The sequence below is a fragment of the Seriola aureovittata genome, chromosome 22, assembly GCF_021018895.1.
Source record: "Seriola aureovittata isolate HTS-2021-v1 ecotype China chromosome 22, ASM2101889v1, whole genome shotgun sequence".
Classification (NCBI taxonomy): domain Eukaryota; kingdom Metazoa; phylum Chordata; class Actinopteri; order Carangiformes; family Carangidae; genus Seriola; species Seriola aureovittata.
In genome coordinates, this window is record NC_079385.1 from 2,024,473 (window position 1) to 2,047,053 (window position 22,581).

General features: G+C 41.7%; 1 protein-coding gene across 2 annotated transcripts in view; it reads left to right on the forward strand.

Annotated features, from left to right (window-relative positions):
* tmem178bb (transmembrane protein 178Bb) overlaps positions 1–22,581 on the forward strand; it is a 121,503-nt gene that overhangs the window by 61,859 nt on the left and 37,063 nt on the right. For both annotated transcript variants that reach the window (XM_056367863.1, XM_056367862.1), the window contains exon 3: positions 2,349–2,462. In XM_056367863.1, coding sequence (XP_056223838.1) covers positions 2,349–2,462 — 114 coding nt within the window. The remainder of the gene's footprint in view (positions 1–2,348; positions 2,463–22,581) is intronic.

Genomic DNA, 22,581 nt, shown 5'->3' on the forward strand with positions numbered 1-22,581 from the left:
CTCTGCCTCTTTTAGTAATAATGATTCATGTAATGAAAGTAGTTTATTTGCCGTAATGGAGGCGAGGCTCAGTGTATTGGAAGCACACCTCCTCTTCCCTGCAGTTCCTGAGTAGCAAGGAAACCAACGCAGCTCAGTGGACTGTCTGTAACAAGAGGTGTAAGCCCTAAGCCCTCTGTATCCCTCTGTTTCGGACCAGCCAAAAAAGTAGAAATATCCAAAAAAAGTTTTTATACTTGGCCCGAGATGGAAATGTTTCTGTGTGGATAAAAGCAAAAACCTTCAGGTGAGCAAATACACCTGTACTGATATAAAATGACCTGCCAGCACATATAACAGTCTCCACAAAAAGACCAACACGCTCACAGTCAAACAGACAACCTGCTTTTCTAATAATCTCCGCCACGTTGACGTTCCGACCCATGAATACTCAGTAATCATTGCTACATTATTACCATTATTATTATTACTCATACTCAGTACTTAGAGTCAGACAACACTCATATTTGATCTCTGCCTTCACTTTTATCTCAACTACACACCTGTTAAGTTTTGTGACAGTATCACTGTGTGTGAGACATGATGATACACATACACACACACACACATGCACACAGTGAAAACAATACTTGCCACACTGCTAACAATGTGTAATTATAATAAGACACTAGGGCAACAAGCTTACAGTCACTGCAGCAGCTATTAGTTTAGTCTGTCCCTTGACCATTTAGTTACAGTCAGACTTTCTAACAATGTCTATGTTTCTGCTGGGTTATTATGAGACTGTTGACTATTGAATGTTGAATGCTGGGACTTGAACGGTAGTAAACCAGTAAACATAGGTCTTTTTTTCTGGCAGCACATTTTCAGGACTGAGCAAATGTCAAACCGAAGCAGCAGTCTGTGATTTGTCACTGTTTAGTTTACATTAGAAATAGGTGACTTTGACGTTTCCTCCAAATCAAACGACAAAACAGGTTCTTTGTCATTATCTTCCCAAACAACTCCTATGACCTTATTATAGCCACACTGGCAGTGTGGCTCTATGGCAATGTCAGTCAAATGTCATTTAGTACCACCATGAGGTCGACATGTGTGGTTTTGAGGGTGATATCTTGATATAGGATTGGTTGCCGTGGTAATTGATAGATGTTTCCATCAGGTCAACATTTTAATTTGTCCAACAACTGATTTATGACAAATTCATGACAAGTGATACAATAAACTAACATGGTGAACATGGTAAACATTATACCTACTAAACATTAGCATGTTTTGCATTGTTATTGTGAACCTGTCAGCATGCTGACTTTAGCATTTAGCTGAAAGCACCGCCATGTCAGGCAGTCAGGCATTTCATCACCTCTGTCACACTGTGACCTCACAAAGCATGCTTTTGTCCATAACTTACAAATTCATTCAGTAATTATGACACAATTTAACTCAAATGTCTATAAGGATAAAATGAAGTGATGACATTTCATATCCAAAAGGGCAAAGGTCAACTTCACTGTGACATCATAATGTTCTGCAAAAACACTTCTGCCCATTCTTCAACACTGTAACTCAGGAAAGAGAGATTGTGACTATATTTCCTGCAACTTTGGTTGGTGGAGGAAACAACCACGTGTTGCTGATTCTAGTTATTGTTGGTAGAAGACAAGATCTGAGTAACAGTCTCCAGTGTCAAAGTCAGACACAGAAGACCTTATCCCTGAGTTTTTCGTCTTTACTTCAGGATTAGTCACATGACCACGAGAGGCTGTTCTACGTGTTTGACCAAACAACAAATGCTGACATTGTTAACAACATTTTGTGGTCTTTAGAAAAAAATCTTCCCGCCATTGTGGTTTAGTATTTCTCAGTATTAATTAATTCAGACATATGTCAGACTGTCAGTCTGACTCAGGTCTACATTGTCAGTGAAATATATTTGATCCAGAAATCTGAAAGACATCATCAGGCCAGGGGACTCGCAGAAAAGTTCATAATTACACCATGAATGTCTCCCTTGACTGATTAGTTAATAGCTTTTGAAGAATGCACCCTTTCTCTGACAGCCATTGTGTCAGAGTTGCAGACAATGGAAATGTATGTTGAAAGTGTTCCTTCAGCGTCGACACAATGGGGTCTAATACGACAGCAGATTGCCATTGTTTCAGGGTGGGTGAGTGATTTGCCGGTCTCTGGGTATTTATTAATGACTGCACAGACACAGAATCTCCATCTGAATCATCTTCCGTGGAACAGTGTTATCTTTATGTTCTGTGTCATCAGTGTGGATCTTATGTAATGACCTATGACTCAGTGCTGTTTCTGTATTAAAAATGTATTTTATTTCTCTGCAGGTTCCATTGCAAGATGCTCCTACATCAAATATCACTACTCCTCAGCTACGATACCCAAAAATCTCTCATACAACATCACCAAGACGATAAGGCAGGACGAGTGGCACTCCCTCCGTAAGTCTGCTACGCTCTCTTTTCTTTTCTTCTGTGAAAACTTCCCATTTCATTTTTAAACGTAAGTGCTTTAGGCTGAGTAAATTTTATTTCACTTACGAGGAGTATTTATATTGTAATAGACATTTTTTTTTAAAGGACAAAGTAAGATAAATAGAAATACACCACATTAGCCACAGAGTTATTCACTGTTCTGCTCTGTCTTTGTATTCAATTGACTTTCCTTCCTTGAGCTATTAATGTAGCAAAAGAAAATTTCACTGTGATTAAACCCGCAGGCTAATGTTTATTCTTCACAGGTAGACTAGTATACTGTGTAATTTTTACTCCACTGGGGCTGTAGCGGTGTTCTGAGCAGCTTCAGTGTGGAATGTGGTTTTTGCAGGAATTATTTGAAGCATTGGGTCGTTCTGATCCAGTGATCACTAATCAGTATTTGTTTATTTTTTTAAAAGCAAAGATATTTAGGCCACTTCTGAGCAGACAGCCGTGAAATGTATTGTGTCATGGTTCTCAGAGGATAATCGCCAATGCTTTTTATGATCCCCCTGACCTGCGTTATGGTGCCTTAATCGGTCCACAATTTACCTTTGTGCAATTTGACTGAACTAACTGAATAAGTAATATGGAAACTGAATTGCCATGAAATTCACGATGGATGTTCATGGACCTGAGAGAATCAATGCTAACTGCCTTGATTCCATAAACCCAGGTTCTCCTCTGTGCTGCTTCACACGTCACATTTCAGATTTGTACACAACATATCTATAAGTAAGAAGATTGTCATTGCCCATTCATGGTTTCCGAGGGATGAACCGTTTTGATTTTAATGACTTGGCTTTTCTTGGGTGAAACTTACTTAGGTCTTAATGCATGTGGTTTTTTGCAGGTCTCATACCAACAGCATTTCCAGGACTGTGCAATCACTTCAACCACTAGGCCACTTCTTATTTTTAATGGTGTCTTAAATGGAATTGTGGCAGTTTGTGGTCAGTTGGTCAGTCTGTCCATCCATCTAAAAGACTGAATCTCATCAGGTCATAATGTACGTTACATACAAACATACAATGTACATACAATCTAGTGTATATTCATAGTCCCCAGAAGATGAATGCTATCTGTTAGGTTGTACTGTACATGACAAATGTCAAAATTGAACAGGTATACCAAGTAAAAAAAAAAAAAAAAAAGATGGATCCATAATCCCCCGTCAGAGTAAACCTTCTGTTTTAGGTCACAACAAGAATAAATCATCAGTATGTAGTTGGTTCCATCCAACACTGATTAAAGGCAAGACAAGTTTATTTATACAACACCATTCAAACACCATTCAAAGTGCTTTATAGAGGCATGGAAATACATTAAGAATAGAACATTAAGATGACATTAAAACTGTATTAAAAAAAACAATAAAAACTAATTTGAATAAATAAAAATATTTTAATACATAAGATCAAGAAGGAAGCTTAGGACACCATTTAAAAGACATTAACAACAAGCAAATTCACAAGATTAAAAAGATGTTACGTATGCGATTTATTGATAAGCTGCAGTAAACTGATGTTTTAAAGCCATGATTTAAATGAGCTGACCGTTTCAGCAGATCTCAGGTGTTCAGGAAGCTCGTTCCACAGGTAAGCAGCAAAGGAACTTAAAGCTGCTTCACCTTGATTGGTTCTGATCCTGGGAACACTTGAGTAAACCTGTTCCAGATCACCTGAGGGGTCTGGGTGCTTTATATCGTACAAGTAGATCAGAGATGTGTTTGGACCCAAGGCAATTCAAAGATTTAAAGACCAGTCGAAGGATTATAAAAATCTGTCCTCTGACACACAGGAAGCCAGTGCAGTGATTTCAGGAGCAGTGTGATGTACTGCACTGTGTTGGTGCAGCTGTATGGTTGAAGCCTGCTGAAAATAAATGCATGAATAACGTTTTCTATTTCCTGTTAGACAGAATTCTTGCTGTTTTGAGATGGTAATAGGCCCATTTTGTAATCGTCTTTATGTGGCTGTTGAAGTTTAGATCAGAGTCTATAACTACACCAAGATTTCTGGCTTGATTTGTAGGTTTTAGTGTTAGTGCTTCAAGGTAAACACTGACTTTTAGTCTTTCTTCTTAGGGGGCAAAAACAATGATTTCAGTTATTTTCACTGACTCACTGACTGTGTTTGAGTTTAAAGTCCTGGACCGGAGCTGGAGAGCTTCCTCTCCACAGTACGGTTTGCCTGTTAGATAATATCAGCACGGCTACGAGTGCTGTCAGAGGAATCTGGGGGGAGTCTATCTACTTTTAGGATACCTGCCATTCATGAGCCGTTCCTCTGGGCATGTTGAAACTCTCCAGTCGCTTGGCCACTGAGCCAAGTGGAAACACACTCTGACCTCAAACTGTCACTGTCTCAGTCTGAGCAGGCCTCGGCTGTCAGGTGACAGGCTTGGGAAAAGCTCCTCTCAGCTCTAAACCGCAGAGGACTGCTCCGCTGTCTCCTTTCTTCTGTCTTCTTCCCACTGCGCAGTCTGTCCTACAAAGGAGAAGAGGGAAAAGTTCCTAATTTAAGGCTATTCTGTAGCATATCCAGGGCCGATGATATACCATGTGCTGTATGTATTACTACTTCTAGTTGGACGTTTCTCCCCAAAATGTTATCAGTTTATTTCTGCCATTTAATGAAATAGCGAGAATAACTACTGTTACAGAACATAATGGATGAAGGCCTATGCCAAAATCATGTTACACATGTACAAAAAGTAGAGCGCCAATGCAAGTGCATCAAAATGACAACAGAGCACACATGTATGTAACTAAACAGGAGCTCAAGCTGCAGTGTTCATGTACATCTTTAACACCTCACATGTGCCACCCTGCTACAAATCCTCCACCATCATCCCTGTGCCAAAACACCAAGGACCACAGGACTTAATAACTGTCGGACGGACCTCTGTGGTTATGAAGTCATTTGAGCTTGAGCTGTCCCACCTCAAAGCCATCACCGAGCCACTCCTGGACCCCCTGCAGTTCACCTACAGATCTAATAGGTCCGTAGACAGTGCTGTCAACATGGATTTTCACTTCCTCCTCCAGCACCTGGACTCCTCAGGGACCTATGCCAAGACCTTTTTTTGTGGACTTCAGTTCTGCCTTCAACACCATCATCACCGGCTCTGCTGCAGGACAAGCTTTCCAAGCTGTGTGACTCCACTGACTTCCTGCCTGACAGGAGGCAGCACGTGATGCTGGTTGATTCCCGGACCATCAGCGCCAAGACAGAGGAGATGATAGTGGACTTCAGGAAGAACCCAGCCCCACCCAACCCCCATCACCCCGTGTGACGACGGCGCCCAGGGGGAGTCCTCAAGTGGGAGCTGAACATGTGATGAATAAAACGTGGTATTCTGGAGCTGAGTGTGATAATTCTGAAAGACAATGAGACACATGCAGGACAAAAAGGACATTTTGCTGCATGGATTTTTGTATATGATGCACCTATCGCCATGGTTACTATAATAATGGTCATGGCTTGGTTAGGTTTAGGAAAAGATCGAGGTGTGGGTTAAAATAAATACTTCCTCTACATTAGATGAACTTTGCTGTCATGGTTACGATAATAATGACGTGGTTAACTTTGATAATAGAAACAACATAAACTGCTACTTTTACATTGGAAGTGAACACCGCTCTCCTGTGTCATGTTCATCCATCCACCACAACTTCCTCCTGACGTGGACTTTGTCTCTCTTTATACTACATCACCGCACTTTTCCCTTTGCTGCTGTCATCATAACTACGACCACTAGATGTCGCCTAGCAACAAAACGTAACTACAGGTCGTAATAACCTGCTAACCGACCCATGGTCACACTTTGTTTCCTGTCTCTATCAGTTAAAGCTTGGCTGACTGGCTAATTGCATGAATAAGCAATGTCAGGTATCAGAAACTAAGGACCCAAAACGCAGACAGACAAAAAGGGTGTAGACGAGAAAAAAAGTGTTTGAATAAAGAAAACCAACTTACAAAACTCGCAAAATAGAACTAAGTAATAATCCGGAAACCAGGAACACAAAACGGCAGCTCAAGGACACACCGGGTAAACATGGCAAAACAGAAAGCGATGAACTGACAAAGACAAAGGGGAAGAAAGAGAGTTAAATACACAAAGGAGGCAAGGGTAATTGAACACAGGTGTAGAGCAGGGCGGACAGTCAACAAGGAGGGAAACAGGACAAAGACAGGAAGTAAAGTGACTTTGAGATACACAAGTCAACTCAAAAATAAAAAAGGGAAATGAAACAAATGTCCTAACAAAGAGTAAAAAAGTGTCCAGACATAAAGTGTCCCTCAGGGCAAACCATAACAAGCAGCTGTATCTGTTTTTTTTTTCTAGATTAAATTGATAAATCAGTGAATTGAATCTGTCTGTTTGGCATTACATTTAGTGCATTCAGTTCTAGACAAACGCACGTGTCCCACCGGGAGATCATTGACGCTACACTTTCTACTATGGATAGGCTTATTAGGACAAATGACATCACATTTATGGGGCTTAATAAGAGAGCTCGTGCTGTGTATGCAAAAGCTCTGAAAATGTTTGGCTCAGTTACTGTCACTTTCCACTTTGGTGTTGGCTCATGTGCAATAGGAAGGATGTGTTTTCTTCCGTCTTGGTGAGCTGAGAAAAACACACAGCTCTTATTTATGGCTAGTCGGAGATGTTTAATGTCCTTATTACCGGGCCCGTCCACACACCATCTCAGCGGGAGGTAACTCCACTCCTCTAACTGAGGTTTTGTCACAGTGGGTATGAAAACTAAAAAAACAGAAAACAGCTCTGACCACCAAACCATGAGCAGCAGCTCTGACCAGCCCACTAATAACAAATTATATGTAAGGCCTTGAACTGGTGGTGGGGGGGTGGGGGGGGTCTCATGGGACAGTCGGCTTCTAATGAGTCCACGGTCTGACTGCAGATGCTGTACATAACTTGTACACTACTTTCTGCTAACAGTCCCGCAGTGCAATACATCACATTTTAGATTAGTGTAAATGAGTGCTCGCTAGCCCTCCCAGTGATGATGCTAATTGATTCTGAAATCTCTATCTACTGGGCACAGAGGACACAATTATGTAGTAAATGAATGATTTGTCAGTGCTGTGCAATCACCTAAGTATAAAGCAGCTGAATTTGACTTCTGAAATGTTCAAAGTCAATTTCTTTGACCAAGTCATTTTAGTGTAACCAAGGTAACCCAACAACACAAGGGATAATCATCCTTGATACGAACAGAATGTGTCACTGTAATAACTACACAGTTTAAAGCGGTTAGGTCTTGACTTAAGCCAGACTGCCATACAATGAATTGTGGGTAAATTAAGACTTTTATTGTTATATTTAAAAAATGGCCGACCAAGGAACCACATCCAAATACTCTACTTACCCCCAGCAGAAAATGTTTGTCTATAGGAAGAATTTAACAGTTACCAATTACATTTTACTTGGAAATTCAGCAAAGAGAGTAAAAGAAAAAATTAATTTGTTACCATGGTGACATTGGTCATAGACTTGGGGCTGGTTTCACAAAGATATTTCAGACTGGTCTGTAGTGTTGGTGTTTTGATGTTAGTCAGATTGTTTCACCAAATAAAGACTGAGACTCATTTTAAGCTAAAAACACTTGACAACTTACCCCCAGGCTAACTCAGGCCTAAGACCAACGTTACCATGGTAACAATCAGTGACACCTGCGCTGACCAGTAGCAAACCCAACATCAAATAACAGGAAAACATGGCTCATAATTTGTGGTTTGCTGACATTGTTATGGAGAGAGTGATGAGAAGGGAAAGAGACCGCACAGATTTGTTTTTCAAATCCCATTTTTCTGTTTATTGTTTCACTCTTCAGGTAAAATGTCCTTGTAACTGTTGAATTCTTCCAAAAGACAAACATTTTCTGCTGGGTGTAAGCAGAACTGAGCAGTTTTTTTTTTATATACGTACTGTATATAAAACATTTTTTAAAAAGTCTTAATTTAATGTGTCTAATGTCTAATGTGTTTGGCTTAAAAAATGAGTCAGTTTTTATTTTTGTGGTTTTACTTGCATTAGACTAATCTGTGAGCAAAATGAAGAGTGGTCCAACACTACAGACCAGCGTCAAGTATCTTTGTGAAACTGGGCACATATGTGTTGAAACGCTTTGTCCTGATGTTTCAATGAGACGGAGAGAACGGCAGTTTTATTTCAGAGTCCCTTATCAGTTTCCGCACAGACATGTAGTTTCATTCGGAGCGTCTTGCAGAGACATAGTCATTTACACCTTTTCACCATCTGGCAGATTAGATGAGTGTTAAAAATAAAAGACGGACTCGCCTAACTCTTTCAGCCGGTCTACCGCGTCTCTCTGCGCGGCCCCCTGGAAGTGGAAGACCCAAGTACTGCTTTTTACAGACGAGTAACCCCACTTCATCTCAGCCTTTTTCAGGCTGTTTGGTCAGCAGGCAGAGTTTAATAGTTTGCTGTTCAACTTCAGAGATATCCTGGACTAAATCCACCCTCACTGCCTCGGGGCTTGTACGGATTAAGTAAGAATGACAACCCAGTCTTCACTTTCATGAAGTTAAATTGAGCTTGGGCAGGCCTGACAATTTCTCCCACTCCCATTACATAGATTTGAGGAAACAGTGGGGCGACACTGACACTGCTTCAAAGACTCAGAGATGAACATGATACTCATTTGTTTCTGTCAGTCAAAAAAAGCCGCAGCGACTCGCGGTGGCACAACCGCGCGGGTGGGAACCAAAAACCCCCTTTTTCTATTACTGCTGAACATCAAAGCAACAGCACAGAGTACACAATATCCCTTCTCCCACCCTCATTCTCTGTCACAGATGCAGATAGCAGCGAGGGTGCACACATTTCTGACGCTGGCTTTCAGAGAGGACAGGATGGAAGGAGGTTTTCTCATACCGCAGCTTAGGGGTTTTGTTACTTCAAAAGAAACTATAAATTGTGAGCCGGGGAAAAGCTGTCAATGAGTGACAGTGTATAATCCAAGGTAGTAGCTAAAGGTTGTGGCTGAGGCTAATTTTTCACGAGGCAGTCACTCCCACTCAATCTCATCACACTGATGTGGCTGCTACAGTCGGTAGATTATGCACTGAGCAGGCCTGCATGAAGATGACAGGGATTTATCTCATTGAGAAGCACTGATTCACTGCTATTTAAAAGCTTTGTATGGTTGCTGGTTTCATCCTGTTAAGCTGATAAGGTAGAAACTTCCACCTTCCACCCTTTTATACCATCAATTTCTCTCCCCCACACAAACAAAACAAAACGTGATCCATCAGTTTCTTACTATCAGGGGTTTTTTTGGGGGTTTTTTTTGTCACATTAAAGAGTGTGAGTCTCAGCAGTTTGCCTCTGCAGCAGGAAACCTGACCATGAAGGAGGTCAGCAGCAAGCGAAAAATACAAAGTTATGAGGCAGGAAAAAGCAGCCAGAGATCAGGAGCGGTACCTTTCTGTGTCGGAGTCCTCCGGTTATACGTGAGGAAACAGTTTGGTTCCTGTCAAAGAGTAAGAGCGAGGACTTCAAATGTGGAAATACACCCTTTGTGACGTTGTAGACACCAGGGAGCAGCTGGAAAGGTGCACTCCACTGATTTTTTTTTTTTTACAAATATTTACTCATCATGATTAGTCCCACAGAGCCTTTGAAAGCAGATGCATCGTGTCTTCTTCAGCTTTTCTCCTGTGTCGCAAACTGGAGGTGTGACATTTGAAAGTCTGGGGAATTTACCGGGAGTCTAACAAACAGACACCATCGAGACGCATTATCAGCCGCTCTCTCTCTCTCTCTTCTTCGTGGAAGTGTGAACTCACCGGAGTATCCCCGGTAACACACTTAAGGATTTTAACTTTAAAGGCAAAAATCACCTAATCCTCCAGGATTAAGTCCATGAAGCCCAGAGACATAAACAGAGAGTTAGAACAGATAAAGGTTCTTCTAAATGTGCATTATTACATTCCTCAGAGCTTTAAGGTTTTAATCTGGAAATTTTCCTCATTAAAATGTCTAAAAACAACTAGACTTATGTTCTATATGTTGTTGAGTTGAGTTCTTACATTATCACAAATGTTTCCATCAATTCTCAAACCAGAGAAATCTGTGATTTTAATCATGGTGACGTTTCATTGGTCGCCTGTCGGTGACATCACATCCTCTTTGATCATGTGTTAGTGTGTTTGTCTGACAGAAGCTCAACAGTGACTTTTATCTAGTTTTAAGCCACATACATTTTTTACACCTTGGTGGTTTTCAAATACTGACTGACAGTAATGATGGTGAAGACAACAACTCCCATGATCCCATTCTACTCCCCGCCGTCTTTTCTTATTGTTTTGATTGATGGAGAGGCCCCTTGAAGCAGGAGTTACACACTGTGCGTTTAAAGGAAGATGCTTTGATTCAACCACTGTGTTTTGGAAAGTAGTGAGTGGATAATGAAAGAGCCTGTCTCAGCTTTGTGCTGAAATGACTGTTAGGTTAGGGTGAGGGTTGAAGTTAGACATTCAGTTGTGATGGTTAATGTGAGGGGGTGAGGTGCCGGGGAATGCATTCTGTCAATTACAGGTCCTCACAGATATAGTGAGACAAGGATGTGAGTGTGTGTGTGTGTGTGTGTGTTGGTGTGAAATGGAAATGGGGGGGGCTTAGTTTTCGCAGTTTTGTCAGAATTCTTCAAATGTCTTGCCTGAGGCCTCGACTTTGATGTGAAGCAGATCAAATGATCATAAGCGTATGCACAGTGCAGAACCGCTTCAGAATTGTTGGAAGGCATATTGTTATACTTCTGGCAGAAGCTAGCCTCTGCCTCCAGCCTGTTAGCTAAGCTAAGCTAAACACCTCCCAGACCTCTAGGCTATCGGTCCTGGAAGGAGAGATGATGACAAATGAGATTTCCCAAAATGACAGCCGTTGGTGATCTTGATTTGTGATCAGCGTTACATCCCAAGCAGACCAATGAGGAGGATGTGTTAGTGTTGAACAGTAGAGCGTGTCTGATACTAAATTTATACTTATATGCATATGTTTATTATTTGCTGTATAATCAGAATGCAGAAAGGGAGAATAAAAAAAAACAACAGCACATCATACAAAACAACAGTAGCAACAGTCACAGATAATTAAGTGAAAGTTAGTGCTTCTCTAAAAAGAACAAACTTATATATTACAGTATTTTTTGCGACAAACAGATCTTCTCAAACACACTTCCTCTATCTTCATTGTAAAATCTCAGTCTCTCCAAGTGCAGAGTGTTTTGCCATTTCTCCCAACCGCAAATCATATGTCATCATATCATTAACTTCTCTGCAGTTACCACTCCAAACAAGCCATTTTTTCATATTTATCGGCAGAAGATAAAGAGTAAGTTTGCTCCTAGAATCGCTCTCAGCTCCCCGAAAGCCCCGAAAAAGCTTTTCCAATTGGTGTTAATTTTACTGCATGACCAGAGAGAGTGTGTTACATTACTAATTCTAGATTTAAATTGTATGAGATGACCTGACATTGACTGAGCAGTGGTGTATACTCTTTTAAACACTCACCCAGACATCATCATCTAGTTTTACATTCAGTTCACACACTCATGCCTGCTTCAGTCCTGCTGTGTCCAACAGAGTTTTTCTTAAACAGGTACAATAGACCAAATATAAAGGAATGATCCTCACTGCTTCCAGATTTTTAAAGTATTGCCAACTACAAACTAAAATGTGATACTTAATTTCTGAAGCTGATTCTGGTACAAGTATTTGAGACAAAAAAAAAAAAAAAAAAACGTGATACACACAAGTAGAAGTGAAAAGTGTCAGAAGTGCTCTCTTCTCTACCACTTAGCAGTCTGTTTTAATGGCTGAGGCAAAGACCCAGATCTCTCCAACCCCCGAACACCAAACACACACAGTGGATATCTTTATTACATATTTAAAGGGGCACTCCACCAATTTCAAACATTAAGCTCAGTTTACTTGATGAATACTAATCGGCCTGTGAGAGCAGTTGTACAACGTCTTCTGTGGCTGTGGAGGAGTTCTGTCAAGTCTGCTGCTTCCACTTTTTTAAATCTGTCTTTTTTAAGTTCAAACCTACCAGCCATTAAAATTACTTTTTCTACAGTGGATCATTTGTATAATGGGCAACTTTATTACTTTAAGCAAATCTCCATCTCCTTTGGATTATTAGAATAAATCCTCTTGTATCTGGGAGTTTATTACTGGGAGTTCAGGTTCAGTAAGCGGCCCAATACTTTTCCTTACGGTATTTACAGTGTTTTGCACTGCGCATAGAGACGTGTTCCCTGGTGTGACTAATTGATTGTAACCTTATTCCTCAACTAATTAAGAAAATAAATATACAGCATAGTCAACAGACAGTAATAATGGAGAAACACATTTTTAGATGGAGCCCTAATTGTTTTCTAATAACCGTTTCAGTCTCTCCTGAAATATACTGGGATGTACAGTAAACTTCTGATCTTCTATACTGATATTTAAAGTTCAGTAAGTACATTGATATTCCAGTTGTTGATATAATGATAACATACTACTGTATATGAATCTTCAGTCTTGCTCTCTGACAGTTTTGTTTCGTTCTTGTTATTAAGCTGATTAATGGGGAAAAGGTCAGAGCTTTTGTCAGTGTCGGACACAGTGGTCTGAGTCTTTGGCTATTTCCTGGAATTAGCAAACCTCAGTGCAGAACATTACATACCCAGCATACTCTGTGAACATCTCAAAAATCAACAATATTATCTATTCTGCGGATTGTGCAACAGTAATCTAGCACAGACCAAGGAAAACAATGGAGTGAAAGGAAATAGGCAGGAGGTGGCTGATTACAAGTAAAAACTGATTATTTATTATCACTTTATTTTTATTTTTAAACTGTATAAATCTACATATGATGTTGTTGCCCTGTGCATTCAAAACATATACTGATAAGTACCAAGAAATGACAGTACAGACATGCCCAAGACATCACGGGTTTTCTGACATATACATCAATTTCAGTGTGAACTGCATCTCTGATAAATCAACCAATGACAGCCCAGCTCTCATCTGTACAGTCAACCGCCGCCGTCTTCACCGTGTACCGTCCTCCTTGGAGAAAAACATTTTCGACACAATGTTCCGTATGTTCAGACGTGACGAGAGAAAGGTCAACGCATGCAATTATTTACGCGAGTCACCGAGCCGACCGTTAGGAACATCCTGTATCGTTCCCCACATCATCGCAGTTAGTCTTTTCCCGGCCAGCGTCCTCATCATACTTCATCTCACCAATCGTCTGACAGGGACGGGTGTTAAAGCTTCAAAAAGTTTCCTGCATGTTTTTCCTTCTGTCTGATGTCAAGTTAAAGAAATTTATGCTGAGCAGCAGGCAATTACGGTGATAGTAATTAGCGGAGAAATCATTCGTTTCCATATTTAGACATGGTGAAGGGGCTGCTCATTGGCACGACAACCATTACTCATTGCCTCTCACACAGAACATGAAGTTGATTCGGAGGTATGAGGATGAAGCAGAAGAAAGACATTGCTCGGATTCATTCCCTCTTGTTGTGAATGACTGATGGGAAGTACAATTAGGCCTAATTAACAGGGTTGAAACGCCGCAGAAACACATAGCTGGCAGTCATGGATGCACCTCGTTATACTTATGTGCTTTAGGCGCTCCGTATTAGTGGAAATCGGTCGTGTGCCGCCATGTAACCTCAGAGCCCCAAAGGCCCAGTGAGTCATCGCTGCTCATCCATATGAAGCTGCAGTCTGGAGGGAAGAGCCGTGAGCTGTGTCTCAGTCCAGGACAACCGCTGGAGCTGGAACAGGAACCTGATCAGTAGGCATTCTCCTGAGGCTGGTATTTATCAAAGCACAAATGATGTGCTTCAAGCATATTTATTTTCTCAGTAATGGACACTTAACACTGCTATAAGGAGATGTATTGGGAAAGAATTTTTTTTAATTCAGATGTGATCTAGATTTGGCATCTACATTTTGACCCTGAACATCAACTGGAGCGGAGAGCATGCCCCTGTATTAGCTTCTTTAAGGTCCTGTGAACGATCGTCAGCGCCACTCGATGCTGCGCTAGACCACCAGCATCTCAGACCCAACAGAAAACACTTTGTCAGCCACGTCTCCGGCCTCCGTTCGGCCACAGAGACACTGACAGAGCCGGTTGAGACACAGACAGAGCTGGACACTGGAGCAGCTGGTAAAGACACTGATGCAGCTGGTAAAGACACTGATGCAGCTGGTAAAGACACCAGCAGAGCCGGTTAATGATGTGACGCAAAGCGACGGGACACTTTAATGACTTTATCGGATAGGACAGTGGCGGCAGGCAGGAAGCGCGGGGGACAGAGAGAGAGGGGAATGACATGCTGCAAGAAGTCCGACCAGCCGTGGGAACCAAACTGGTGTAATAGCTAATGGTGAGCGCCTTAATCATTCAGCTATCTGGTCACTTCAACCCGGTAGAGATGTTTTGATCATTTCGAAACCTTGCTGCTCACACGCTGCACGGCAACAGGTCTTGTTATTTATGTAACATCAGAACATTCACGCACGTATGAACACTGGGTCGGATGTCATCAAACGCACCACGACTCTCAGCCGTGGTGACTAAATTACGGCTAAAACTCAACACTTAAAGACTTGCCTGTTGTGTCGGTTATGTTGGAGGTTTCATTTGGGTTTCTCTGTTAAATGACACGGCCTTCACCCTTTCATCCATGATCTTGCCGCTTTCCCTGTTTGATAGTTAACAGGCTGATAACTGCAGAAATTTTGCACAATCCCAGGGCAGGATAACTGTTAGCTTCATCCACATTTCCTCTCAAATGTCACGCTGATCAATTTTTAACAGAAATAGTAAAACTAACTGTAAACTGGTGAATTTGGAATTTACAAATGGGTTGTTTTAATATTGAAAACAACACATGTACAGTGCTCTGTAGTAGGCTTTGTGCTCACTCACAGACAGTCTGAGAAACACTACATTTAAAACATGATATTTTAACTAATCTACTTGCGGACCACTAGCGGTTAAAACTTAATATTCCAGAAGTGATATTGATTTCAGGAACTTGTCAGCAGGGGCTAAAGCTGCATCAGTTCACAGCAAGGCACGTACTGGGGCCAAGTTATCTCATCGTGGCCACTATCATGTACGCCCCTCAGGTGTGTGTGCCGCGCTCATGTTGACTGATGAGATGACGGCACCGCCGGGTCAGACACCCTCCCAACAGTAAGTACACTCACTCACCTGATCAGCTGATGAACATTAGATCGAGCAAACGCTGCAGTTAGTGAACGTCAGCACAGTGTTTAACGTAGAGGACGGTAAATAAGGCTGTTTGTTTTGTGGGTGGCCCGGTTTATGTTTTTTGCACATTATCTTTTCACTCAAACCCTTTTCATTCTGCTCAGCTTTCAAAATCTTAATATGCAATTAAATGAGATATTTTGAAAATGTATTAATTTTTGATAACCCACCAAAAATATATATATTTAAATAGCATTATCAGGGAGTAATATGTGAAAATTAAATAGTTCCAGGCCTTTTTAAACCCTTTTCACGTTCCGCACTTCTCTAAACTCTGGTTTATAACCTACAAAAACATATTTTTTCATATTAGTGATGTGATATATTTTTAATAGATACCACCAAATACAAAAAAAGACAGAAATCTGTGCAACAGAAACAAATATCCTGACTTTTAGTCCCTTGTGTGGTTCAAGGTCCAAAACCATTGATGAATGAAACTCGAGACCATCTATGCATTAGACTATGGTCACAGGTGCTGTTTAAGACAACAGAAAGGCGGATCCAGGCACAGACAGGCAGGCAGGTGCAGAGAAGTGGTTTCATGAGGTGAAAACAAAAGCTTCCATGCAGACGAAGAAGAAGGAAGGTACTGTAGGCAGGCACAGGAGCAGGTTGTGGTTCAGGTATCAGGAACAAAAACAAAACAGGTAACAGGCAGGTTGGCGAGAGCATAAGTCCCTAGCGAAAAACAACGTGGGAACATCTGGCACGGAGCACGTGGAACCGGCTGGATAACAAAGACACTGGAAACAAGGGGTGTGAGTGGGTGATGACGCGCAGGGGTTACTGCAGGGCAGGTGGGTGAAGCAGTTGGGAAACAGCATGTATTGGGTTGACGGAGAATGGCAGGAGACAGAATAGTGACAGCTAATCCCCTGATGACATCACAGTGACATCAGAGGTTATTTTCTGGGTTATTTTCTCAGACTTGTCGAAGCTTCGCCACAAAAGCCACAGAAGACACAACTGTTTTCACAGATCAGCAGAGATATCCTTTAGGGTAAACTTTTAATTTAATTTTTTCACAATTATTATATACATATAGTGACCAAATGATGGGTTTTATGTTGTAAGATTCAGCTAACGTACCTGCAGTAATTATTATTTTGTTGGTTGTCCATTGCCGTAGGACGACGGCTGCCACAACAGTGTCACAGATGATATAAAACACTTATGCCAGCAGATGGAGATGTGTTAAATCAGCTCTGACAAGGTAGTGTGCAAACTTTTGCTTTCATTACTGGCTCTGAGGACAAGGGGACAAAAGGAGGAAATGAGAGACTGGAGTCCTGTTGGAAGGCTGGATGCTGTGTTGTGGCTCATTCATATTCAGAGAGAAGGGGAAGAAATCAAATGTAGACAGGCTAAGCCTTAAAAAACTACAATTATCCTGCGACTGAGACAGCAGGGCTGTGATCAGTGCGGGAAAGGAGGGATTTAAGTGGCATGCAGTTGTTTTTTTTTTTTTATGCACAGCAGTGACAGTGTGTCACAAGGAAACAGTCGACAGCTCCCTCCACCTCTGGCCGGGGCCTCCGGCAGAGAGCTGTCCCTCTCTGGACCTGCATGATGTGATGAGGGCAGAAGGCTGAAGTCCAACCTATCACTGGAGAGAAAAAGTCTTGTTGCCCCCCCCCCCCCCCAGCAATCGCATCCTTTAAGACAGTTGTGTATTATAAAACTTTTGCTCTTCTGCAGCCTTAGCTTTCCAATTCATTTAGTGCTCCAGTGGAGAATAATAGCAGTCTGCCTCACAGCTCTGATGGATTATTGTGAAGGAAACACAAAATGATGATTCAGGAACTAAAGAAATTTCTCAGTCATTTGGCAACACTTTATCATTAGAAAAACAAAAAAATCAGGGTGTGATGACTCAAGACATACAGTGACAGATAAATTGAATTTTCAGTTGTAACAGAAGCGGGAAAAGCGAGAGCACTTGTGATCACTGCAGCAAAAATGAGGCTAATTCTGTGAACAAGGTTGTAAAATAACCTGTAAACACAGAGACTTCCTCACTCTCGGCCTGGGTTGCCAGGGTGAGGAATTACCTGAACAGGTAAGAAACCAGACTGTGAGTCTTTGCGAAGATGGGAGAGGATACTGAACATAAGCAGAAACACAGCTGCAGCAGAGGTTAGGAGGTACAGGAGGAGCCAGGGTGCAGTGGCCGGTCTCCAAAAAATGATGCCATGCACAATTCGCTATTTATGCAACCTGGCATTGAAAAAGGATTACTCTGTGGAAACTGGTGTTTCAGTTTCAGTTATCAGGCAGTGCAAAGGACAATGCATAAAGTCGGTCTAAACCACCACGGACGGTGTCCAAGTAGAAAAACCTCTGCTCACAAAACGGCAGATTAAACTTTGCCAACGAAGATGAAAAGAAGCCCGATGAATGTTGGCAGCACATTCTTTAGTCAGAGAAAACCAAAATAAATTTGTGTGGATCTGATGGGGTCCAGCACGTTTGGTATGGACCTGACCGGGACTCCCACACTGATATATATGCTGTATAATGCTGACCATTAAATATGGAGGAGGGAGTGAGCTGATAGTGCTGATAAGCGGCTGCTTGAGAGCAAAAGGGGGAGGGGAGATGACATTTGTTGATGGTATTATGCAAAATCAGTTTTTAAAGAAGAAAAAAGAAATCTTATTAATGAGGGTTGTGCTGACTTTAGCGGCAGTTGGTTCTGAAATGAACAGTATTTGTAATTACTTAATATTTTTTGTGATATTGACCAGGGGGTGTGGTCAGTCTTGTTTCATACTCAGTCTAGAGGAAAGTACTTTGAAAGCAGAGCTTTGCAAGCTACCAATTACACTTCACACTGGAAGACGTTGATAGGTATTTCCTCCCACTTGAATCACAGGGTTGTCTTGAGGAAGAATATTACTGGGCTTTTTGTGACAGCACTGCTAAAGCTGTCATGAGGGATAAGGCAGTAAAAAGGAAGTAAAAACTCTGAGTTGACATTATGAAAACTAATATGTTACTGTAACTTGGAATAAGTTCAGAATTTAAGTTAAACCACATAATTTTTTTCTCTTTTTTTTTGTTTGTTAACTTGAAATTTTGAGTTTTTCCAACTTTTATTTTATTTTTTTTACACAACACAGGATTTCTATTTGGACTGTTAATGAAATGAGACAGAACCCATTTGAAATGTACTTAGATTGAATCAGTGAAGTGTATCAACCACTTCCCTTCAGGGATAGAGGTCCACTCCAGACACACACACACACACACACACAGAATGAAATCAGGTTTTGATGTTTACAACTTGCTGAGGGGTTTTAAAGACAGAAGCTTTCTTTTGCAGACTCACGATGATGTGTGCTGCAGTTAGCTCACAACTTGGTGTTATTTTTAGTCCGGACACGGGGTTGGGTGTGGACCTTATCACCATCCTGGGGGTCATCACAGGCAGACAGCAGGTCTGAGAGGCAGGGACGTGTTTGGAGAACAGACAGACCTCTAAAATCAGATCATCAGATACTGTAGGATTTACACTCTTTGCACGTGATCTGAGTCTGTGATGCAGCCATGCTACAAGGAGCTTCTTACTTTGGTGATGGATGTGTTGGAGATTTGATGTTAACTGTCCACAATACCTCTTCTAACCACTTCACTGTGGATGTTACCAGTTCACTCTGTAAACAGGCTCCGCTGCCAAAAAAAAAAGAATAATGAACATTTTTATAAAGTAAAAATTGTAAAATATCCTGTAGCTGCTTCACAATAAAAGCCTCCCACTGGTGTGGGGGTGGAGAAATTAAGCAGCTGCAGAAAGTGTGAAAAACTTTGGGAAATCATTGAGAGGAGAGAGAGTTCCTTTCCCGTGTAGTTGCAACTCTCGCCCATTTAGAGAAGCAGGGAGTTCAGTTTCATGGTCATGACGAATCGAACATGAGCCACAATCGAGGCAGTTTTCTCGAGTGTCGTACCTCAAGCAATTCGACCCATTCTTAAACAAGACAGGTCCAAACCTAGTAAATATCTGGACTTATGGTCAAATTATGATTTTATAACCGCAATATCGTCTGACAAAATCACCTATTACATAAATGAAAGACAAAGACTGAGCTGTGATTTCAGCTGGATTTACTGCAACATGATCACTCAGAGAGAAAGTTAGAAGAGACAGACTGTCTTTCTTTTTTAAAGTTATTTTTCAGGCTTTTGCCTTTATTACAGTCATAGTGACAAAAAAGAGAATTGGGGAGCATAACAGACTTTTATTAGAGGCAGGTCTTTATGTCTAACTCCCTCTGTTTGATATGTAGAGTTGGTCATAGTCGTTAGTACGAAGCCTCGTTACTGATGACTTCTCTCTCTCCCTCCCTCTCTCCTGCTCTCTCTGCTTGGTGTGTCTTATGTTTAGTTATTCCTCTGCCTCCTTTAGTAATAATGAGACATGTAATGAAAGTAGTTTATTTTCTGGAATGGAGGTGAGGCTCAGTGTATTGGAAGCACTCCTCCTCTTCCCTGCAGTTCCTGAGCAGCCGGGAAACCAGAGCAGCTCAGTAGACTGCGGCTCAGCACTCTGCTGACCAGTGGTGGAAATATCATCAGTCAGTCAGCCAGTCAGTCAGTCAGGGACATTGACCCCGCTGCTATGATCCAGCCAAAAACTACAAGGCTCCATGTCATTCGGCTTCCCTCTCTCCACCCTCACAAAATGAACATTGCATGATTGCATGTTATGCAGAAGACATGACAGACAGCATAACAGAAAGACTAACCATGTGTGTCAGGTATGTATCAGTGGAGGATGCAGTAAAAAAAAAAAACTAAAAAAATAAGTTCTCTCTCACTCAACCAATTGCAAGGATTTAATGTAGAGTCAATCAGCATCAGCTCAACATCTCCTGGAGTCAGTGATGCATCCATGATGAGTGGGCCTGTTGGCGTGTTGCAAGCCCGTTTTTCCAGAACATCACCCTGAGGCCATTTACGTGCACTGTTACGCTAATGAGCTAAATTTGGGAGCCATATCACGTGTGCGGGGAAATTCCAGAAGCTTTATATTTCTTTGAAACGATGGAGAGTGTGTTAAGCCTTCTTCAGCGTTTCCCTGGATAGCCGTCAGAAAATATCCGGAGCTTCAGAATCCACTTGAATTGCAGCCAAATAATCTTGTTCAGCTATCTCAGACCCGGCGGGCACGCTGACTGCCCACTGTCAACTCACTGCTCAACAACCTCTCTGCTGTCACTCAGAGCCTCGCCAGTATATTGACAGCCAACAGTGGGTTTGTTGGCTAAACTCCAACACAAAGAGGCCGTCAATGATAGCTTGAAGCGAAAGCAATGATGTTGCTTTGGACTTTGAAAGAACTGCATCTCCGTGTGAGATATATGACATCTCAGAGCCGAGTGCAGCTCGAAGGAGAAAGCAGAAAAGGATGGATGCAATCATCTTGTGCTGTGAGAACTGATGCAAGCAGTGTAGATGATGTGAGGAGGAAAATGCTCTCCCCATGCTTGGATAGAGTGATCAATGAGCCTGAGCAGCATCTCTCCAGGGTTTACTCAGATGTCTTGATGGGAATCCAGGCCTGCAACCCCAGCAGATCACCACCAGACACAACTGAAACCAGAGGAGGTGCGAGTAGCTAAGAATTTCTGAGCCCAAAGGAAACAGGCTGGAGACACTTCCGATATGCTAAGTGTTTACAAGCTACTGGACCACAGCAATTCCCCCCTCTCAAAAGACAAGTCGCACTGACAGTGCCAGTCAGTAGCTGCAGTTGTGAGGGGCCCCTCAGTGACTCTGAAAAAGAGACTCTCAAAATATACAATTCTTTTTTATTCTGGAGAATATTGATAAACAGAGAAGTTCATTAGGGTCCTTGCAGCAGGGGTGCTTGTACCTTAATACCATGGCAGACATATACATGGTAGAATGCATTAGTTTCATTATCTTGCAGCTGCCTACAGTATCCATGAATGATTTTTTAATGATGGAAAACAGTTGTTGCAGACAGTCCTCCTGTAAGAAATGAGCCCACAGGTCGTTTATGCAGCAGGTTATTATGACACATAGTTAGGTTTTGTTGCTAGGCGACATCTAATGGTCGTAGTAATTATGACAGGAGCAAAGGGAAAAGTGCGGTGATGTAGTATAAAGAGAGACAAAGTCCACGTCAGGAGGAGGTTGTGGTGGATGGATGAATATGATACAGGAGAGCGGTGTTCGATTCCCATGTGAAACCAGTAGTTTACGTTGTTTCTATTATCCATGACAGTACAACAAAATTAACCATGTTGTTATTATTGTAACCATGACAACAAAAACGTGTAATGTTGAGGAAGTACTTATTTTAGTCACTATCTTTTCCTAAACCTAACCAAGCCATGACTGTTATTACAGTAACTATGGCGACGAAGGTAGGTACGCTGCTCTCTATGCGGTCGCCATGTTGATTATTGTAACTATGACAACCAAGGTCCGGTACGCCTGCCACCATAGGGGCACTATTTCGGGAGGCACTCCTATTGGTCGTATCAGAGGGTTGAAAAAAATGACCTGTGTGTTTATTCAGGTTGGAGGACTCATGTTTTGGGGACCTGATTTAATCTTCCCAAGACCCACGTGAAGCAATAAACACTAAACAGCAGTATGAACTGTCTTACTAGCTGACATGAAGTACATTTTTGTTTTGTCTAAACTGGTTGATAATCTATGGAAGTACCCTGATTGAGTAGGAACATCTCTGGATTTT